This window comes from Oryx dammah, unplaced genomic scaffold (assembly GCF_014754425.2).
Source record: "Oryx dammah isolate SB20612 unplaced genomic scaffold, SCBI_Odam_1.1 HiC_scaffold_1, whole genome shotgun sequence".
Taxonomy (NCBI): domain Eukaryota; kingdom Metazoa; phylum Chordata; class Mammalia; order Artiodactyla; family Bovidae; genus Oryx; species Oryx dammah.
Genome location: NW_024070185.1, coordinates 20,378,719 through 20,402,307, shown reverse-complemented (window position 1 = coordinate 20,402,307; position 23,589 = coordinate 20,378,719). Strand labels below are relative to the sequence as shown.

The following is a 23,589-nucleotide window of genomic DNA, read 5'->3' as shown; positions in this document are numbered from 1 at the left end:
TCCCCTTATATACTGAATTCTTGTAGCCTACAACAGGGTCAACAAACTACAGTCTGCATGCCAAATCTGGCTGGTCATTTCTTTTTGTAAAGTTTTACTGGGACGCAGCCAGGATTACTCTTATGAATTACCTGTGGCTGCTTTTGCACTATAAAGGCAAAGTTAAATAGCTGTGACAACAGATTGTTGTTGTTGTTTAGGTGCTAAGTCATGTCTGCCTCTTTGCAACCCCATCAACTGCAGCATGCCAGGCTTCCCTGGCCTTCAGTGTCTCCCAGAGTTTGTTCAAACTCATATCCAGTGAGTTGGTCTGCAAAGCCACATTACCTTGCTCTTTATGGAAAAAATCTGCTCACCTATGGTCTAGAGTGATGGGTCACCCACTGATCCTTGCTCTACAAAAATAGGTTCTGGATCAAAATTATTTTGTCCTCATTCTGTAATTCCTCACTGAAGAACCAGAACTTGAGGCTTTGGGTTGGCCCAAAGACAGCCCAACCCTCCACTTGGAAGCACTATAGGAACAGGTCCAGGTGGCAACCCTGCAGAGCTGAACACATGCCTGTTTTTCTTCTGCCCATGAGACAGATGGTCCTTAGAGAGGGGAGAAGAATTAGTCCATGAGAGAGAATTCTCCATGCAGCACTAATTTTGGAAATATATCCCTGATCCATCTGGCCAAAGAGGATTCCTCAGGAGTACCTTTGCTATTTGAATCGGTTTAGCATTCAGGAGGGAAACCCTAGGTACCAAGGCTAGAATCTCAGGTATTTGCTGTCAAAATGTTAGTAATGCATTACAACGCTGCCCTTGAGACAAGATATCTCAAAAAATTTTAAGGGCAGAAGATGATGATAAGGATGAAGACAACAAGAACAGCTAATACTCACAGGCCCCATTTCAAAGAATTTGTTCACTCCTCTTATAATAAATAATCCCCTGGGAAAGAAAATAACACCCAGATATTTGTACCATGTGCAGAAAGCAGGAGCAGCAATATTTACTGTCAGATCTGCTACGAGCTGCTCTCCCCTGGACAGAGCAATGCCATTCCTTTCATTCAATGCTCATTTTTGCTACTAACCTTGTTGTTCTAAAGAGTAACAAACCATATATTTGCTACGTTAATCATCCCAGGAAAACCAAAGTTTTCCCCCATTTTGTTCCTAATTCTACTCCACAGTGTAGTGTATACGTTATGTCTGTTTTGTCTCCAAGTGAGTAAAAGATAAAATTTAGAGCTGACAAAGAAGAAACAAGAACATTAAGGACAGAAAAAGTCAAAATGAATTCTTTCCAGCCAGTCTCAGTTGACAGGCTTTTGAAGTCTGATGGACTTAAGTTCAAGTCCCAACTCTACCCTTTATTATTTGAATAAGCTTAGGGTCCTCGTCTATGAAACAAAATAGTAACCAATTTACCTGTGGAGTTATCTCTAGAAGAACTGAATGAAAATGCATATAAATAGTAACAGTGTCTGCTTCATAGTAAGTTCTTCATATGTACTTAAGTCCTTAATATCTATTTAAGAATCATAACTGGGCAAAGTTCCTGCTAGGAGCACAGTGATTGTTACAAACAGAAACACAAGTGGGCTAGGGAAGAAGTCAGGAGGGGAAGATTTCTTTCTTGAATTTCTTCTAAGCCAAACACTTGGGACACAAAGGCAAATTCTCAGTAGAAAAGATGGTATTCTACTTTTGCTATTCTTATCACAAGCAATGCCGAAGCACTCCCACCTTTCATGTGCTTTGGTTCAAAAACCCTCTGTGAGGCTACTTGTGAGTCTGACACAGGGCTCCAACATTACCTCCCAAGGGTGTGACATCAAGGGGGAAAAAAGATGCCGTCTCCAGTAACTGGCAGCTCCTGCAGATGACGCTATGTCACATACACTCGTCAACAGCTACCTGCCCAGCATTATCTAGGCAGAGGGGGTTGTGAAATACAGAGCTCCTTTGACAAAGAGAGTGTAAGCAGCTGTTCAGTTTCAGTTCAGCCACTCAATCGTGTCCTACTCTTTGTGACCCCATGAACCGCAGCATGCCAGGCCTCCCTGTCCATCACTAACTCCTGGAGTGATGCCATCCAACCATCTCATCCTCTTTTGTCCCCTTCTCCTCCTGCCCTCTATCTTTCTCAGCATCAGGGTCTTTTCAAATGAGTCAGCTCTTCACATCAGGTGGCCAAAGGATTGGAATTTCAGCTTCAGCATCAGTCCTTCCAATGAATATTTAAGACTGCTGTAACATTAGTGAAATATGATCACCCATCCTCATGCAGTAAAGCGCTTAAATTCAGTCTAACTAGATTTTCTTAACAACACACTTTGTTTACAAAACCTAACTCAGTGTTTTCTAAAACTGTTAACACCTTCTACATGAGATCTCTAGACACATGGACAAAATGCAGGAACAGAGACAAGGAATAAATAATAAACAGAGGAGCAAGGGTCCATTTCAAGAAACCAGGCTGGAGATGAAAATGACAAAGGGCTTCTATACATGAAAATCAATACCTGAATCATATCTGGAAGGAAGAAGGTAGCCAGGACAGACTCAGCAGCTGCAATGACTTCCAGCTGCCATTAATCTCACAGACCTCACCTCTGGGCAACTCCCTGAAAGCAAAGGAAAAATCCAGCTCCTCTCACCAAATGCTTCTCTTTCTCCAAGCTCCACGGGTTTGGGTTACATCTGAGCTCACTTTCACCCATGTCGTGAGCTAATTACAAAGAATCCAGAAATGTGGCAAGGAACTGGGAATACTGTAGGCTGCTTTAACAAACCTTAGCACCATCTGCTGAAATATTAAGATGCTTGTTTTAAAAGCTGACTGCCAGAGAAGGAGGTCACAGCACTGACAGTAGGGGAGTTCTCTTTAATAATTACTTTTTATTTCTCTTTCCTGTATACAAGCAGTAGGGCACTGAGCCAGAGGGGAACAGTTCAGAGATAAAAGACTATCTGTGCTTACCTTCTTCTCCTAGTCCAGCCACCAGCCTATCAGAACCTAGAGAGCCTTGGTCATCGAAGGAGAGACCTAGTCAAAAGATTGTGGCATGTTTGTGTATTTCAGTGAATAACAGTTGTCTGGGGACATATATAGGGATGTTATTAAAATTCCTTGTTTTTATAACTGGTCAGGAGAGACACCTTTAAAGTGCATGTATACTTAAGACAGACACCATATGATTTTATCCTGGCATGATAACCCTTCAGTAAGCCTGAGACTCATGGCATTTGGGGCCCCCTTTTTATGCTAGATATTTCTCTCTCAAATAGAACAACAGAAAAAAAGCCTCAGGTTTGTGGAGAAAGATCAGGCTGACAAGAGTTCTAAGGGGCTTACGGCAAGGAAAGGAAAGCCTTGTATAATTCACCTTCACTGTTCCAAGACACCCCAACACAATCAATCACGCCAGTGGTCAGAACCGGACAACGATAACCTTGGGATTCTGTATCCTCTTAGGAAACGAAGTATGTGCATATCGTCTCCTCTGAGCAATAACTATGACAACAAACAGCAATAACCGTGATGGCAGAAGCTTACGGGGCACATCCGTTACACATTTATCCTTCCAATATTCTGAGGCAGGTATTGTTATCTCACTGTACAGGGAAGAAAACCGATGCTTACAGAGGGTAGGCAGCCAAGAAATCATCAGCTAGGAATGGGCAGAGATGGCACTGAAGCCAAGCTGTGGACAGGCCTCATGTAGAGGCTGGCTTAAATCAAGAAGTCTCATCATAAGGATATGCTGGTAATGAGGAAGACAGAAATGCTGCAAGAGTCCAACGACATGCTTTGTAGCCAAAGCAACTAGGCAGCAAAAGCTCAAGAGTCTTCCCTCTTGAGTCCACTATGACTGGGGACTCAGCCACCCTACCAGCCTGCTTCCCTGCCTTCAACTTACAAGTATCCATTCTGTAGGGAAACCCAAGTCACTCCCTAGCTAGCCCACAGCCCGTGTCCTTAGTCACATGCCAGAGGTCTGATTAGGGAGGCCAGGTACAGAAGCAGCTACGGAGGGCTACGGAGGCCTCAGCATGAGTTACAGGAGAGGGGCTAAGAGCACAGCGAGCCCCATGGCTGCTCCGACAGGACCCTCATTTGGATCCTGCCTCCTATTTTTGGCATTTACAATGATTATCTATATACAAAAAGGGAACAAAAAGATAGCTCCTCTGTCTCAGTAGTCTATAGTGTACTACTATATAGATAGAGAGTACTATGTCTGCACTATACAGTGTACACTAGATGGTCACTACAGTGTACTGATTATACAGGTAAAACAATACATAAATGAAGAATTTTCCATCAGTAAGTGCAAGAAGTACCGACAAAGACAAACTGGTAACCTCGGAAAGGTCTTCCTCCCCTCTTCCCTTTGTGTCGTTTCAATGTCCTGTTTACCAGAATTAAAAGGTACAGGGGTTCTGACTTCCACTTACCAGGAGGCTGGTCCCTTCTTATTACGTAGAGGGGTGGCTCTGAGTTTCCCTTGACCATCTGTCGTCCCGCACAAGCCTGAGGGATTCACAGTAAAGCAGGAGGGTCTGCCAAACCTCTGAGGCAGGCTCCTGGGGCAGGGTCGACAAGTCCCTTCCTAAGCTGGGGCTCACCAGACAGAAAGAGCGACCCCAACACGTGACTAGATAGAGCCAGACACACGGACCTGATAGGTGAGAGTGAAAGGGAAGTCACCCCACAGGAATTAAAATCCACCCCTGCCACACTCCCAACCAAAGTCCCAAATGTTCACATTGGGCACTGCCTTCAACTCCAAAGGTCTCCCAAGAAGCAGAGAGGCTACAAGTGTTCCTGCAGTGAGGAAGACCTCCTTGTCTTGCAAACAAAAACTAATGGAGCAGAAGCCAAAAGATCAAGAAACTTTTAAGGTATATGTCACCAATCACTAGACAGATGATTTTTTAGGACACTGAGAAACTTTTTCCTAAGAAAATTAGGCTCTTGTGACATGAGTATTAAATACAATTATAACAGATCCCAACTACTAACGCATTTCATTCAGCTGGTTCCTGGCAGCACACAGCTTCCTGATAGAATCAATTTACAAAGGATGCTGGGATGGGGAGGGCATGGAAGGAAAGGGATGTTTCAGAAGCCTTTTTATGAGATGTTACAATCCTGAGACACTCTGCTTTTAACAACTCCTCCAGCCTCTTTGAAATACACTTACAGCACACAGGGAGGACAGGAGTGAGAAAGCACATGAGGTGACTCAAGAAAGGTCTTGAGTCAACAGGAGGGTCTGATTAAAGGCTCTGCCATTCACTAGCCTTGCTCAATTCAGCAAGTCCTTCAACCTCTGGGTTTCAGATCCTTATCCATCCACCCCCTCCTCCTACCTGTAAATGAGCAATCAGCACCTGCCCCATCTACATCACAACACGCTGAGAATCAAATTAAAACACATACTTGAAACTTTGAAATCATTAAGTTTAGACATTAGATTTGTTTATAATGACTGCATGGAATCAAATCTCTTTCACCCAGCTTTCAATAAAGTAAGGCACATGTTGAGAATGGGCTCCAGAGTTCACATTTAAGATCAAATGTAAATCTTAGCTCTGCAAATAAATCTGGTAACTGATTTAAGCCTCTGGTTCCTCAGCTGTAAGAACACACAACTCACCTGCCAAAACTGTGAGGTACATTACATAGTGCTAGGCTGACAGTGGCTACTCCATTAAACACTGGTTTTCTCCTTCTAATCCTGAGGTCTCAAATAAAACTTCTATGCTTATTTATCAGCTTTGTGTAACATAACAGTATATATGAGATGTATCTCATATATATAGTATATATATTATATATATCCCCTGAAGAAGGAAATGGCAACCCACTTCAGTACTGTTGCTTGGAGAATCCCATGGACAGAGGAGCCTGGTGGGCTATAGTCCATAGGGTCACAAAGAGTCGGACATGACTAAAGTGACTTAACAGACTTCATATATATATATATATGTTTATGAGAAATATATCTTATATATGAGGTATCTCATATATATATATGATATATATGATGTAATATAGTAAGTAAATATACATGCCATGTCCAAAATGAATGCTAAACTCATTTATTCCTAGAATGTATTTTCTAGAAAATACCCATCCAATGTTTTCAACTCTTACTGCTTCAAAAGCAAAGAAAGTTGAACCAAAAGAAACTTACAGGGTTTTAAAATCCTGACATCAGTCATATAGGAATGTTGCCCTTTAATAGTTTCTTTATGTATCTATGAATAAGTAACTTATAATTAAAGGAAGCAGTCACAAACTAAGGGCAAATGAATAAAACCTCACATACCCAAAGCTTTACCTTCTAACTTATGCACTTTGCTGAATATCACACCTGCCACGGGCAGTGGAACAACTTTGTTTTCTTGAAGACACATCAAATACTTAATGTCAACTACAGAAGACAAACAATAGTTTAAACACTGCAGAGAAAAAAGTTCTCAAGAAAAAGATACTTTTGGGATGTGTGTGAATTTTCCAGCGCATCTGCTGTTTTAAAATTTCATGACACAGAGTATACTAAAGCTCTAAGAATACTTCATTATCTTGCAATAAAAATAATGGAAAAGAATCTGAAAAAAATATCAAAATACATGTGTATAACTGAATCTTCTTGCTGTACACCAGAAACACAACACTGTAAATCAATCATACTTCAGTAAAAAAGAGAAAAATGGAACCAGTATCTTGCTTCCCCGAAGATTAGGCGACATACAAGGGTGGATAGGGTTCAGTATTTTCTGACTCCTTGGATCAAGAATTGTTTAGTCCTCAAAGGTACCTTTCTCCCAATGGAAAAACACATAAAAAATGCCTTAAAGCAAAGTAGCAGACGGCCAGCCCTTAGCTTCACAAGAACTTCCCTAGATCAATATAAAAGGGGAGGTAGGATGGCCATGTCAGCTACTCCTATCTGGTCTGTGTTTGCTATACTTGGCAAGGGAATCAATCAGAATTCTTAGAAGGAAGTGGATTCTTAGGAAAGCTGAGAAATGCAAGATTTCCTCTTTGATGGACAAAGAGGGCAGTGCTTCTGGTCAACCCAATAAATGGTTTACTGGAAACTGTTTGGACGTTATATTCTTGTTCTATTTATCTTTATATAGAGAAATAGATTTTCCCTTCTCCTAGCGGCCACAGAACAGTTTTCCATCAACCTTAGTCCTCTGCAGGGTAATTTTTCAATAAATAAATGTGGCACTGGTGTGAACTTCATCTTCAGCCCTTGGTAAAAGTTCCTATAATTGGTTGTGCAGTATCTTACAGTCACTGAGTTCAACCACCCAAATGATAATAATACCTGGAACGTGCTAGCACCAGGAATCATCCAAGCAATGCTGCAAGTGTCCAAGGACAGAACGATTTTCATTGTGTGCACCCCAAACCTACCAAGTTAATCTGTGGGCTCAGGAATCTGTGTTTTAACAAGCTCTCAGGTCAATCTTCAGCATGTTCAGGTTTGAGAAACTGATTTAGAACACTGCATCTTAAACTTTAAAACGCACTTGGATCAACCCAGGAATTCTGCTAAAATACAGATGACAGTTGAGCAGGTTGGGGGTTGAAGATACACCAAGTCTGCATTCTAACCAGTTCCCAGGAGCTGTCAATGACCATATATATTAACACTAGAAGAGCAAGATCTTAGAGAACAGAGTCCAATATTCTTATTCTGTGTATTGTGATAATATATTGGCCACCTAGTCAGGGAACCAGGACGGCATGATGTTGAACAAGAAGAGGTAATAATGGGAGGTAAGAGGACCACTCCCTGAAATATTGTGCATTTTATTTTAGAACAGCCCATACCTTCCATTCGTATGCACGTCAGTCTAGACAGTGAGTGCTACCACCAAATGTGTTTCCAGGTACCACTTCACATGACAGCTCCGTTTCTAAACCACAGCCTGGTACCTGAGGGTTTGCAGTTCTAATTACACAGAGAATGTACATTAATCAAGTCAATTGCTTCTCCTTTACCCAACTTTCTCACCTGCCAAATAAAGGCACTTATAACAACTAATCCACAGACTTACATACTTCTTACAGGGACAGTAACATGCACGACCAGTAAAAACAGAAATGGTCGCAACTCTTACTGACATAAGAAAGCATAATAAATGAGTAGCTTACCTCCAAAAGAACAAATGCTCTCTCGTCTCTTAAGTCAGAAAAATAAAGATTTAATAGGAACTAGGTTCCGCTAAAGTCTGCAAAACTTCTGATCTCTCAGAGGTGCATGTACAAGACACAAAGAGAGTAACCTGAGTTCTAGTCCCCAAATGTTTCCCCTGACCATGCTTTAGTTACCAAATAGATCATTTATCATCAACCTACCTGGAAATGGAGAACTCTCTTTTCCATTTTACTTAGCAATGATGAAAGAAGCTGAAACATTTTTATTCCATCAGAGGTCTCTCTCAGTCTCGGAGTTTCCTCTCTGTAAAATGGGAATAATATTATGTACCTTTTCAGCAGCATCGTGAAAATTAACAATTAACTCATGTGACATGCCCAGCCTTATGACTGGGTCAATAGAAAACAATCATCACGACAAGAACAGTTTTATACGATGAGAGTCTCAGGGTGAATCAGAGAGATGTCTGCCCAAATATACCTTAGAACTCCACAGTAAAAGTTGTGTACTGAATGTCTCCCCAGCAAAATTCATATATTAAAATCTAATCGCTTAAGATTAGCAGAAGCAAATTACTTTATGCGTGTTAAGTCACCTCAGTCGTGTCTGACTTTGTGTGAACCTATGGACTGTAGCTTACCAGGCTCCTCCACCCATGGGATTCTCCAGCCAAGAATACTGGAGTGGCCAGAGAGCTGACGCGCTAGTCCGTCCCTGCAAGGTCAGAGTGACAAGCTGGCAGTTTGTAACCTGGAGGAGGACCCTCACCAGAGCCTTGCCATACTGACCCCCTGATCGCAGACATCCAGCCTCTACAACAATGGGAAATTTCTGTTGTTTATAAGCCTCCAGCCTATGGCATTCAGATACAGCAGCCTGAACTAATACACTATACTTAACATCCTGATACTCTTATATGACTTCCACTAAGGAAGTTTCGGATTTGGTCAAGGGATGGCATTCGTCAAGCTATACACTTTAAGCAGAGGACACTGTACCGCTCAGAGTAAATCCAAAAAGTATAGTTACTTTTTTCCTATTAACATCATAATATCTCTCTTTAAAAAATGAAAGAGGAGCTTTCCTGGAGGTCCAGTGGTTAAGACTCCAAGCTTCCAATGCAGGGGGTGAGGGAAGTAAGATCCTATATGCCATGTGGCATGGCCAAAAATAAATATATAAATAAATGAAGAGCTGTGACATCTTTTATCTTAAAATGTACACAAAATACTGGGTCACCTTAGACTTCTGAGCAACAGAAACAAAGACATTTCAACTTTCCTTTATATTTCTGTCTTATACACTATTCAGACATGGGACCAGCTTAAGCACTGGCCAAGACAAAAGAAATTAATTGATCATATTCCTCACATTCACCTAGAAGACTTTTTTACCCAAGGAGGATAGAAACCAGAATGTATAGCAAAAGTTCCTGGTGTATAGACTTGCACTTTCTCCCAGAGCACAGTAATTCCTTTTCCATACTTTTCCTGGGGTCATCATTTTACAATTTGGTATATTTTCAACCTTGATTCATCTGCAAAACAAGAAAACACATCTGAAATGTTCAAGAAACATGGAATAGTATCAGCACTAATTTTCCAGTGGAGAAAATAAATGTAAGAATACACCAAGTCTCACACCAGCCTTAATTCTGAGTAGGTAACAGCTCCTCAAACTTCATTTCTCCATTTTATGTATTCCACAACCCTCTGAGCACTCACGATCCAAGTACAAGGCACCGTGGTGGACATATGGGAAATGAAACACCAAGCTGAATCACAGAAAGATCCTCCCCTAAGGAATTTCCCAGTCTAAAAAGTGAGCTGAAACACAAAACAAACGTATCTTTACATTATAAACTCCACACACAACAACAACAAACAGCTAGACTCTTTTCCAAGAGGGAATGTACTTGTCGCAGTAAAACTAAACTAGCTCATATTCGAGTAAAATCAAGTATTTCCACCACGGCTGCCCACTGACAACCACTGCAGGCGACTATGTCATTAAGACCACAGCTCCAGCTCAACAACTGTCCAGCTGAGGCTCTTGGACAAGGTGCTCAACCTCTTTAAGTTCCACTGTATCCTTCTGTAAAGCAGGGATCATTAGCACACCTCTCCTGTGATGTTACTGATATTCTACACATAGCATGTTGCTTGACCCAAAATCTCATTCGGTTTTCTGGTGAAAAGCAAAGAGACTGCAACACAGAAGGAAGACTAGGCAGAGTAGAACACTCGGAATTCCTATACTCTCGATAGCTCATTCCAGTACACGCTGGGCCAGAACGTCTTTACCTTGGCTGAAGCCCCTCCTCTATTTTGAAGCTTATCTGGGGCTCGCTCTAGATCCCCTGAATCAGTATCTGAGGTGAGCCTCAAGCATCAGGATTAATAAGCTTCAAAGGGGAGTTTCATGCATAGCTAAGCTTGAGAAGAAACTGAAACACAAACTATTTTTGTGTTTCTGATGCTTTATACTTTGAGGCTAATAGAGCCTCCAGTCTTCAAAATCTCAGGATCACTGTCCAAAGTTCTGTCCAGAAATCTTCCTAACGGGGTTCTCAATGATTTATCAGAGACCTCACCCCAGGCTTCCATTCACCGTGATGGAAATGAGAGCATCACAGAGATGCCCTCTGTGCTCCGTTCACATGTTCTGGCCAAACCATTTATCCTTGCATTTTCACATCCTTCTCATCGATCTGCATCCCCCTTGAGTCCTTAATTAATTTGTCCAAGATGATGTTGCCACATTGCTTTCAAACATACTTAAGAGTTAACACTAATGTTTGTGGTGTCCTAGTAGATACTGCCTAGGTTTCCAACATTTAAAAACATTCTGCACGTGCATGCATGCTAAGTCTTGTCTGATTCTGTGACCACAGGGACTGTAGCCCTCCAGGTTCCTTTGTCTATAGGATTTCCTAGGCAAGAATACTGGAGTGGGCTGTCATTTCCTCATCGAACCTGCATTTCCTGCATTAGCAGGTAAGATTCTTAACCACTCAGCCACCTGGAAAGCCCATTAAAAACATGAGTTATTCTTAAAAGTTTGAAGAAGCAAGAAAACCATCAGTAATTCATATTACTACAATTATGTAATCTCTGGAAGGGAAGAGAGAAGAGAGTCTTGCATTCTGCTTGAAATTTTTTTGTGTTCAATTCAAATCATGATATTTCAGGAGACCATAGTATCATTTAAGCTGTGAGAGAGATAAAATATTTACAGAAAAATTTCTTTAAAAGTACTGAACTTTTATTCACCAGTGTTCAGTCGCTCAGTCGTGTCTGATTCTCTGCGACCCCATGGACTGCAGCACGCCAGGCTTCTGTTTCAATTACCGACTCCCGGAGCTTACTCAAACTCATGTCCATTGAGTCAGTGATGCCATCCAACCATCTCATCCTCTGTCGTCCCCTTCTCCTCCCATCTTCAATCTTCCCCAGCATCAGGTCTTTTCCAATGAGTCAGTTCTTTGCATGAGGTGGCCAAAGTATTGGAGTTTCAGCTTCAGCATCAGTCGTTCCAATGACTATTTAGGACTGATTTCCTTTAGGATGGACTGGTTGGATCTCCTTGCAGTCCAAGGGACTCTCAAGAGTGTTCTCCAACACCACAGTTCAAAAGCATCAATTCTTTGGTACTCAGCTTTCTTTACAGTCCAACTCTCACATCTGTACATGACTACTGGAAAAACCACAGCTATGACTAGACGGACCTTTGTTAGCAAATTAATGTCTCTGCTTTTTTAATATGCTGTCTAGGTTGGTCATAACTTTTATTCCAAAGATCAAGCGTCTTTTAATTTCATGGCTGCAGTCACCATCTGCAGTGATTCTGGATCCCCCCAAAATAAAGTCTGTCACTGATTCCATTGTTTCCCCATCTATTTGCCATGAAGTGATGAGACCAGACGCCAAGATCTTAATTTCTGAATGTTGAGCTTTAAGCCAACTTTTTCACTCTCCTCTTTCACTTTCATCAAGAGGCTCTTAGTTCTTCGCTTTCTGCCATAAGGGTGGTGTCATCTGCATATCTGACATTATTGCTATTTTTACCAGCAATGTTGATTCCAGCTTGTGCTTCATCCAGCCCAGCATTTCTCATCATGTACTCTGCATATAAGTTAAATAAGCAGGGTGAAAATACACAGCCTTGACGTACTTCTTTCACGATTTGGAACCAGTCTGTTGTTCCATGCCCAGTTCTAACTGTTGCTTCTTGAACTGCATACAGAGATCTCAGGAGTGTTCATATCTCTCTAAGTATATAAAAATTTTTATTGGAAGGGGGCATGATTAAAGAAAAACAACCTACCTGACTTCGTAATAGATCCAAGCTAGCTAATCAAGCAAACTGCCATCTGGTCAATCAACTGCCATTTGAAAGGCTGTTTTAAAAATATCTTCATATAAGTAACTAAATCTCATCAAAATGTAATGACTGCTAATTTAATTTATGCTAGCTAGCAGGAAATAAACTTTCACTGCACATTTTGGATTCCTACTTGTAATGCGATTATCAAGCCTCTCCAAGATTCCCAAATAATTTCCCAGAAATAAAGATGAAGTAATATAATCCTGATTCTACCCTACTTTACTGAGTTCTCACTCCAGCCCTGAACTTATTAGAGCAATTCTCCAGCAGCCTTTCAAATAAAGCTAAGTGCATCAACCTGCTTTAGCTCAGTACATGAGCAGTGAAATATGCAAAATACATATTTTTTATTTACACAAAGTAAATGGCCACAGTACAGAAAACCAAGCAGGTTGTTGGCTATCCACCAACCTGTGAGACTATCTACTCTTCCATAAAGTAACGAAACACAGCATTCCCTGCCTCACACATTACTGACATTCATATTAAAAAAAACACATTGTGAACCTTAAAGCTGTATGACTATTAAATATGGACACACATAAAGACTTTTCCATCAAAAGTATATGCAAAGGCAAAAGTACAGACATAAAAATAGAGAAACAATCCCTTCATTTGGGTTGCTGTTTCTGAAGTGTAAGGCATTTAACTGGAGCCAAGATTTTCTAAGAAGCTAGTCTTTCCTAAAGATGTTATGCCAATGGGCACCAGATTATACCCATGACTCTTCTTCTCACATTCACACAGGCAGATTATCTCACAAAAGCCTCAACAAGTTAAGAGCAACAAACAAGGAATAAACACCCCAGGACAAATTCCTGAGAAAACACTGTGTTTCGGGCACAGCATTTGGGGAAAAGCCATACCAAGGTTTGCACGATAAAGATACAGAGAGACAGGAATGGGACAGGTTCCTGTCACACACAGCAGCCACAGTTACTCAGGCTTCTACAAAGCAAGAAGCCTAGGTGACTCTAATTAACACAGCAGGCTCAGGATCCCATTGTAATTTGACTTGGCTTAGGATCACCCAATCGAATTTGGTAGCAGAGTATACTCCAGAAGAATCATCCATTGAAAACAATTCAAATACAGACTCTAAATGTGCAGAAAGCTTTTTGTGATCTCTGCTGGAGCCTGGAGTATCTAACAGCTGCAACTGTGACTGTTCTAGTTAATTGCTCTCAGCAACAAAAATAAACAATCGCTCCAGGAAGAAGACTGTAACCCGCCAAATATTAATGAATTTTTTAACAGTCAGAAATCTCAAATCTTGGTTTAAAAGCCTTGTGACTAGTTGAAAAAGTCTCAAAGAACAAACACAGGGTTGAGGAGGCCCAGAAAGAAAGTCCTTACTTTGTATTTCATCCTCCCCTGTCACCCTCCACTTCTCCCCACAAGAAAAGAAAAAAGGAAAAGTGCCTTGTGTCTGGAAGAATTTAAGCAATCTGAGATATTTTAACTCATATATAACTTTTTAACATATGGGGGAAAAGAGTCGCACTGATTGGGGCTATTTTTAAAGTGCAGCTCTACCATAAAAATAGACATTTACTCATAAGGATGCTTGAATAGAGAACAAGCCCAATCTACATCTCATTGTTAAGAAAGGGGTGAGAAAAGGCTGTCGTACTTGCTGGAGAGCCATTTAGGGTCCGCCTCTGACGTCACGGCAGCATCCAGGTGCACTCCAGCAAGCGTTTTTCAGCCGCCTCCATCCTTCAACAAGTGCTCTTCCTCTACCAGCTATTTCTCCCAGCACATGCATAAGGAGTCGGTATAGACCCAGACCCTTGCAGCAAAGAAGATCCCTGCAATCAGAGACCCACGGAAGGAGGAAACATTACTCACCCACAACCGAGTTCATCCTCCTCCTCTCTTCCAAGCCCCTATTCAGGAAGGGAGCACTGCCTTCTTCTAAAGAAAGAAAGGACAGAAGCAGCTGACTTATCAGTATGCTAGGGAATCTGTGTGTTCCCGTATAGAGGGAGAAAAAGTAGCTTCACACGTCTCCCCACTCCCCATCCAGGCCTCTGTTGCTTAGCTGAAGTTTGCAACCAAACTGCGCACCTTAAACAGTGGCAGGCAGGCATTTAGGCACCTCCCCACACTGAGACTTGGAGATATTGCCCCAGTTTCTATCCTTCAGTTGGTCTTCAGTCTCTATGAAAACCTGGAAGAACGAGGTTGTAATGGGAGTTGTAATGGGAAACCGTACAGAATCCTTGATTTTTATAAACCTCCCTGACATGACAGTAACAATCAATACAATCAAAACCAAATAACAGCTTTCACATGCCTTAAACCAAAATCAAAATGGATTATTTTATGTCTGTTAAAAATTTTTTTCCAATGTTCATGAACAAAACCAGAAAGTAAAACAGCTTTATCAAGAAAAAACCAAACTTTTAAAATCTGAATGTTTAAAATCTTTATGAAGATGAGATATATAATCATAACTTCAAGAAGAAAAGTATCAGAGGGGAAAAAAGGTGATCTTTTTCAGGAAAGAGCTGAGTAATTTCTGACTTGTTACTTTTTGTACTTTATAAATTTCCTACAGTGACCATATTTTAGTGGTTAAAATTATCCACAAGAATGTAAATTATATTGACTGCACCATAATAAAATAAAAAATGCTCTTACCCGTATTCGATTTCTAAATACCCAAATCCTGCAAGAATCAAGAAATCTGATCGCATAAAAGGACACAGATTACGAAAGTTAATGCAGTGTGAGTTTAGTACCTGCAAAGGGCAGATTTCAAGAGGAGGACTGAGTTCAAGTGCCACATCTCATGTCAGCAGAAGAACTTTAGAGAACCTTACCTTCTCTGGGTCTGACTGACATCTGAAGAATTAAGGGGAGGTGAGAATTAAGGATGCCTGAGGTGTCCTCCAGCTCAAAACCAGACTGAAGATAAACATAAATTAAATCTTCAGTCCTGAAACAGCAAGGCAACTGGTACAGAGCACAAGCTCAATGTACATTTAATGAAAGAAAGGAAGTTTAAAAAAAAACACTGTATTTAAAAAGACAATTCCCCAACCTGTCCACAGTATGCAACATAGAAGGATCAAGGGCATGTAGAGAGATTGATCTTCTTAGGACTACAGCCCAGAACATGGAAAAAAGTTTGAGAAGCACAACTTAACACCACCATCACATAAAAAACCAACTCACCAGTATTAAGGTAACTTTCAGATAAACTTCTAAGAAGTTCTCACCACCCTGCATTTAGCAAAGACAGAAAGTCTGCCTATTCATCTGGTACTCAGGCCATTTAATCTTTGGACAGAAAACATAAGGAACAATGGATGTGAAGAAGCAAAGAGGTTCTCCTTACGTGATGTATGGGTGTGAAACAGGTACTTCTCAAAGAGTAACTCCTGAAAAGCAGAAAGTTCTCTCACCATATACTTGGGTTCAGATGGAGAATACAGCAGCAACCATTCTCAAGAGAGGAAATTCTGCTGAAGATATTTAATACAATAACAACTGCAACTGCTGCTTCAACATTTATAGCAATAGCTACTTATCCTTTTTGATAAGAAGGTTTCTGGGGTTTTTTGGTGTGGAAATCTGCATATTTTTTATAATTACTACTCCTTGCAACTTGACAAAAGGTACATTCTGAGGAAGGAAAAGACTTAGTACATGCCTATAAACATAAGGAGCTCAGGCACTTTCAACAAGGTGCTCAACATGGTACCTCTGGGTCTGAAATGAAAGCTGTGCATCTCCAGGATGTCTGACCACTTGCATTCATGGGTGGAGGCCGCCCTCCCCCATTCTCAGCACAGCTGCTGCCCCACTGTCACAATCCAGCCCAATCCAGAGAACCGAGCTACCTCACCTGCTGTGCTTATGCCACAGGTGGGCCACCCGGAAGACCGCTGCCAGTTTCTTCCCTTCTTCAAGAAGGTCCACAGCAGAGCCGGTTGCTTTCAAATCTGGACAAGAAGGATTCTCAGAAGGGGTGCACAATAAAAATCAGAGTTAGACACAGCACCAAACTATAGACAATCGTGGATCCGAGGGCCCTTCAGGACAAACAGACAAATAAAGCCCTTCTCCGGAAGGGCTATTTAAATGGGCTGCCTTCCTTTCCTTCAGTTCTTCATTGAAATGCAAGGTGTGAGTATTAACTGAGCTATCAAAACAACAACAAATAGGTAAAAGGTTGTCAAACTAAAACCTCATCTTGGAAACATCTGAGAAACATTTGGATTTTATAATTTTCCCCTCACGACTGAAGCGACTTAGCAGCAGCAGCAGCACCTCCCACAAAGGTGATATGATAGATAAGAAAAGTAATAACTACAAATCCAAAGTTTTAGAGTGAACCAGGTACTATGGCATTAGAAACAGCGTAAATACTAAAGAAAGATCACTTTATCATCTTAAATTAGTTTGATAAGAATACACTAAGAGAAAGAGATTGGTCCAGTTCTAATACTGGGGATGTTTAGCTTCTCTTGGTCTTTTTTGCATACACTGAGCAAAATGCTCCAAATATAAATGCCTTCTTTTAAATGAAGTCAATATCCTTAACTAGCTAGTTCTATGCAACTCCAAAAATTATATATAATCATAGAAAATACTTTCAATGTTACAGTAGAAATGGGCAAAGTAATGAGAACAAAATTTCGATGTTTACATACTTTGTATTTCATCTATGGACTCTAATTTCTGATTAATCTGAGATTTAACTAGTCGTGGACACAAAAATGTTTAATAAGCTCATAGGTCTGTATTAAACATAACTTGTGAAGTGAAAGTCGCTCAGCAGTGTCCTTTCTTTGGGACCCCATGGACTGTACAGTCCATGGAATTCTCCAGGCCAGAATACTGGAGTGGGTAGCCTTTCCCTTCTCCAGCAGATCTTCCCAACCCAGGGATCAAACCCAGGTCTCCCACATTGCAGGCAGATTCTTTTACCAGCTGAGCCACAAGGGAAGCCCAAGAATACTGGAGTTGGTAGCCTATCCCTTCTCCAATGGATCTCCCCAACCAGGAGTCGAACCAGGGTCTCCTGCATTGCAGGTGGATTCTTTACCAACTGAGCTATCGGGGAAGCCGAGAAAATGTCACACATGGACAGAAGCTCACCTACATGTCTTTGGTCAGTGTTCTCTTGGTGAATTCCCTTCCCCATTCTCTTCCAAATCCCACTTAATGATGCACCACATTTCTGTGTGGCAGCCCACTCCCACCCCACTATCCTCCCCCAACACACACGCGCGCGCAAACACACACACACACACGTCACACCCGTCCTCCTTTTCTTTTTAATGTACTCTGTGCACAGCATTCTTGAATGTCTATGTACTGCGTAGTTACTTGTGGATGTGGACAAATCTTCAGGAGAACAAGACAGGCTGTGTAAGGAGAGTCCAGTCTTCCAAATGGGTTCACGCTTGATGCCTATATGGTATTTGAAAATTTAACATTCATGAGTATTTCTGGGGGTTAGTATCAACTACTTCCTCTTAATCTAAACCTTTAGTTTTTTTAAACTAAAAGTAGTAGTAGTAATAATGAGCTTGAGACCCTAAGACTGTGACATGTCTTCATTCAAAGTAGAATAATGCTAGTCAGCACACTTTTAATATTCAAGGTATTTTACTATATGAATGCTGTGCAAATTGTCACTCCATATATATGTTTAGAGAGAGCAAGGTGGTCCAGTCAATTCCTCTATCAACCCAACTATTCATATAGGCAGTGTCCTTATTGTATATTATAACTTTCATTTTGCTTCAGAAAAGAAATGGACGATTTCATGGATAGGAGAACATCTCATTTAGTAAATTAAATGATACTGATGTTGGGCTGAAAATTACACAAGTGAGTTAATCAATCCAAAGAAGGAAAAGCAGGACCTCTGAGAAGGACAGAGCAGATCCACTCTTCTGAGTTGTAAAGGGGTTTGCAACAACTCCAGCAACTTAGCTGGATGCCTGCCTCTTGGCTGCCATGGCTCTTACAACCCTGCAGCCTCATAGGGTGGCTTACCTATTCTCATTTCTAAGTGACAGTTTCCAAGGTTAAGAGCCATGTATTGCACCTTTTTACAGACCCAGTACACAGTACAAGTATGAAGATAATCAATAAACCTGTGCTGAGCAACCAAAAAATACTTCTGTTTACTTCTATGAACCAGAACACTGGAAGGGTTCATTTCAGCAACCCCACATCAACAGGCTGTCTATATTAATAGTGTAAATGTTTTAATCCTTTCAACTTGAAAGGAGTGGAGACCAGTTTTGGAAGTCTTCAGAGAAAGAATATAAAAAACAGTAAAGAAAAAAGAATGAACCACTTGCTGAAATAACTGAGGCTAAAAATGCTCTTCACAACAATAATAAATTGTTATGATTTTAGCAATATTTTTCTCTTCTTCTACCGTTTGAGGATCCTATATGGTAACAGACGCAAATAGGATCAAAATTTTTTCTCTTTTTTTGTATCTTCTACCTACAAGGGAATCACATATTGTTCTGGAACTATATTAAAATTTCAACATATTATTCATGTGTATGCATTTTATTTCTAGGTAATCCTTTCAATAGAAGTTACTACATTTTAAACAGCTTAAAAAGTAGGCTAGGACACTTGCAATGTATTTTTTTAAAAACAGTAAGGTTAAATTGCTAATACATTTCCTCAAATCACATTATAATAATGTAAAATGATGTTAAGATAAAAAATTTATATCAGCTACTCTAACACTGGATTATGACACCCTAGATGATTTGAAAGCAAAAGGTGAGAGGGGGTTCTAAGAAAAAAATATTTTTCCTCAAGCACACCAAGTAGAGTCACAAAACTTAATACTGAGAATTTTCCTCCTATCTGTTCAAATATAAAAGAACTGCTGACATGCAAACCAGTCAAAATACTGATAACCATGCAAGAGGAGAGAGGTGAGGGAAGGCTGTTCTAACAAAACAAAATTAGAGTATTAAATTCATATAATAAAAAAGGGAGTATGGAGATTTGAGATTAATTGCATGTTGGAAGAAAAGGAATTGTCTTGTCACTCAGCTAAGCTCTTGACTACCAAGTTGTGAATTCAGGACAATTACTTTTAGACTGGCTTTTTACCAAAAAAGCTGACAGATACAATCAAATTAAAAGAAGCCATTTAGTACACTTTGGTTAAAAAAAAGAAAAAAAGAAAAAAGTACTTCATTATCATATTTCTTAAGTTCTACAGAAGTAGAGTCTTTATATAAAAGATGAGCAAGACACCTTTTTTCTTCCTCCAGAGATCTCTTCAGGATGTGTTACCACTATTGAATATATATGTGAAACCACTGGCAGAGTTCATGATATGTACACATGTACTATATACATCAACCTAACCTAATGGAAATGGAGTTTCTCTGATTTTACAGATGAGTCAAACAGTCTGGCACTAGCAACAAAAGTAAGTTTCACTCAACAACAGCTGATGCTATGGGTGAATTAAATCTTGTCAGTGGCACCAGAGTAAGTTACCTTCCTTCTATTTGGTTTTCTTTAGCTCAAGTAAATGTGTGAGGACAATTTCCATTTGTTTAAAAAAAAAAAAAGTTATTAAGTCGGAGGTATAGAACGATGTCAGCATCCAATTACTTTACAACTAGCCAATGAAAGCACATATCCTTATACGAATGACTCAAGTAATATTTGAAAAATAAGAAGAAGCTGTCATTGAAAGAAAAATTTTTGCACGTTCTACTTCACGTAACATGCTTTTTGGAATCTGTTCAATAACACTGCTTTCAATGAGAGCTCTGAGGTAACCTCTTTTAGCTCGAGAGAGCAAGTTTATTAGACTGAGCACAGGAGCCCCCAAAAATGTATAAAGACCTACTCACCACACTGTTCTTTCCCTTCAACTTTGTTTATTGATGTACTGAACATGAAAAAGTACAAAGAATCCAAACACAAAAGAAAACATGTACAGCCTCTTAAATACTCAACAGAATATATTTTCTATTCCAACAGATGTGAATTAAGTCATACTGTACAACTTCAAATAAATACCAGCCTTACATTTTATTAAGTGCTCTGATAAACACTGTGAAGTGAAGCACAATTTGCATGCCCTCTCATCAATGCCTTGGTTTGCTACAGTAGTATAGGAAAGAAGCATGTAGCTGCTGTTTTCCCGTGAGGGGAAACCTTATTTTTTTTTAAGTATATACATGTATTTTGTTTTTTAGTTTTTTTTTTTTTAAACGCAGGTTAACTCTGACAATCTAAATGCACCTAAGGATATGAGAAAGTGCTAAGCCAATTGATTTCTGAATAGCATTGAGTGGGTCAGCATGAAAACTCGCTTATTCACTTTAGCACGCGCCTCACAGTATATGTACTGTACTATACTGAAAAATTTTATAACTACAATTTTAAATAATAAAAAATAAAACAACGCAACCGCAAAGATAATGTACAACTATGTTATGCATAGCACATTGCCTGTTCTAAGGGGAAGCATGTGAGCATCTCAGTTTATACAAAAAGCAGGACGTAACTATATAGTTCTCAGTGCATCCTGATGAAGGCATTTTTACCTTCAGCTTTTTTGAAAATTTATTATAAGCTAGATGCTAATCAGAAAATATTTTGTATTTTTTAAAATTTCTTTCATACATGGTAAAGACTTATTTTATTATTTCCCCAAATAGTGGTTTAAGCATCATACAAAGTTAAATTTCAATAGCATACAGATATTTATGATTTTTGTATGAAAAATGTAAGGAAATTTGTTCAAAACCTATGGTTATACTCATTTTTTTTTACCACAAACATATTTATAAACGAAAATGTAGCATCACCATAAACAGCAGAAGCTAGACTATCTACAGACAAAATTAGCAACAAATCTGATGCACTGTAAATTCAAGTCCTCAGGACAACAAAAGTGATTAAGCAAGACCTCAAGTAACAATGTTAATGCCATTTACAAAGGAAAAAACTGATACAAAAACATTTAAAACCTGAACATCACTTGGCATGTAAGGGAAAAAAAAAAATCAAATTAGCTGAAAGGTTCATAAACACAAGGTCTTATTTACATTACACAAAGCTCAGGTGTTAGCCTTGAACGTAACTTTCAAAATACCTTCAAATATATCCAACTCAGATCACTTTTGCCGATTTGCTGCAGTACAAATCATGTGCAACATCTTTTTTTCCTTAAGACAAAACAATTCTTCAAACAATACTGCAAGTACATCACTAAACACCATGAGCTCTATCTGAAGGGATTTCTTTAGGAAGAACAGATTTTTTTTCCCCCATCTCTTGGTAATTTAAATTTCTTGCCTGCTCTTATATATTCTTTTGTAAATTTTTTTTATTTGTTTCAAAATCACAAATCAATGTGAGCCACCTATCAGGTAATAACCAGGATGATCAGACGCTACACTGGTGATTACAAAAACGAAACCAGCAGTGTTTCCCCATTGATTCTACTCCTTTCATACAAAGATCTCAAAAGTATTTTCTACATCATAAATCTTTCTAAATTTTCCAACCACTGCAAATTTCCTGGTAAATTTTAAAAGCTCACTAGGTGTCATATGAAGAGATTTCTCAAAGTATTCAAGTCAAAATATTTGTTCCAGGACCAGTAAAAAGTTTCTCCAAATTTTCTTTTTTATAAAAATAGATGCTTTTTTTAAACCCACATCAAAGAGGCTCTTATCTCTTTGGCAAGGTACTGCTTTACGAAAAGTTCTCCAGTATTCTTACAATAAGCGTTTATAATGTAGCCCCCCCTTCCCCAACCCAAATCGTAATTACAAAATAAATACTGTTTTTAACTTCATAAATAAAAATGTAAACTTCAAAATACTTTTCTTAGACATAACAGCAATGCTTTAAATGTAAACCAAACACAAAGCTAATCAGAAAAAGAAAAAAAGGGGGGGGGGGAAGGACACAACCAACTGAAGAATTACAACACAAAGCCTCAATATTTACTCACAGGTTCAAGGCAGTTATGTAAAAAGAAAAGAAATGTCTTCCCTTAGCTGAAACACTTTAAAAGGTCCACCTTCTTCAAAGAAGGCAATAAAATGCAATGTGACAGGTAAAAACCCTGTACCTCTTGTCCATATTCAAACATAAAAGATATTTTAAGAAGTTTTAATTCAAATACTAGCAATAAAAAATCTCACATATTTCTTAGGATGCTAAGTAGTCGTTTTATCCCCATCTCAACACTGACTTACAAAGACATTTACTAATGTATAAAGTTTCTCTTAACTTGCCTTTGTTGTATAGTTTTCATATATAAATGGACTGAGGACAAGAGCTCATTAGGCTTTGTGCGTTTTGTTTGTCTTAAAGGAGACCTGCAGTACTCTGTCTCCCAGACGGTATCCATTGAGGCTAGCTATCGCCATGGCAGCCTCGTCATAGTTTGTCATAGTCACAAATCCAAAACCTTTGCATTTATTGGTGTTAAAGTCACGGATGACCTTCACGTTGGTGACAGCTCCAAAAGGCCCAAACATTTGCCACAGGATACTCTCATCTGCATCAGGAGCCAGGTTGTACACAAAAATACACCACCCTGTTCCTGGGTGCCCAGGGATATTAATTCCAGCCAAACTGGTCATTCCATCAATGGTCATTGGAGAAAACCTACCGAACAAAATAGGAAACACACAAACACACACACACACACAAAAAATAGAAACAGAGGTTGGTTACAGCGATGATTTATTTCTTTCCCCAACTCCCCTCCCCTCAACAGATACACATAACTATTGGATGTTTCAACCAAAAGTCCATGGTGTGGCTTGCAGCAGCATGCTATACTATCATGATATTCGTTTAAGTCATGAAATGGCCATTATATGCTGTATTGAATAATACTATCCACAAGAGAAAAAGAAATATATTTGGAGCTGGTTTCACCAACGTAAGCGGATTGGGAGCAGGAAGGACCAACACAGACATAAACATGCTGTAACGCTGCAACACAACAGGAAACAAATAATGAGGTTTTCAAACAC

General features: G+C 39.6%; 1 protein-coding gene across 1 annotated transcript in view; it reads right to left on the bottom strand.

The window, feature by feature from the left end:
• Window positions 1-20,440: 20,440 nt before the first annotated feature.
• ELAVL2 (ELAV like RNA binding protein 2) overlaps window positions 20,441-23,589 on the bottom strand; it is an 81,722-nt gene continuing 78,573 nt past the window's right edge. Inside the window, exon 7 of the mRNA XM_040238216.1 lies at window positions 20,441-23,215. Within this exon, the coding sequence (XP_040094150.1) occupies window positions 22,888-23,215 (328 nt within the window). The 3' untranslated portion in view covers window positions 20,441-22,887. The remainder of the gene's footprint in view (window positions 23,216-23,589) is intronic.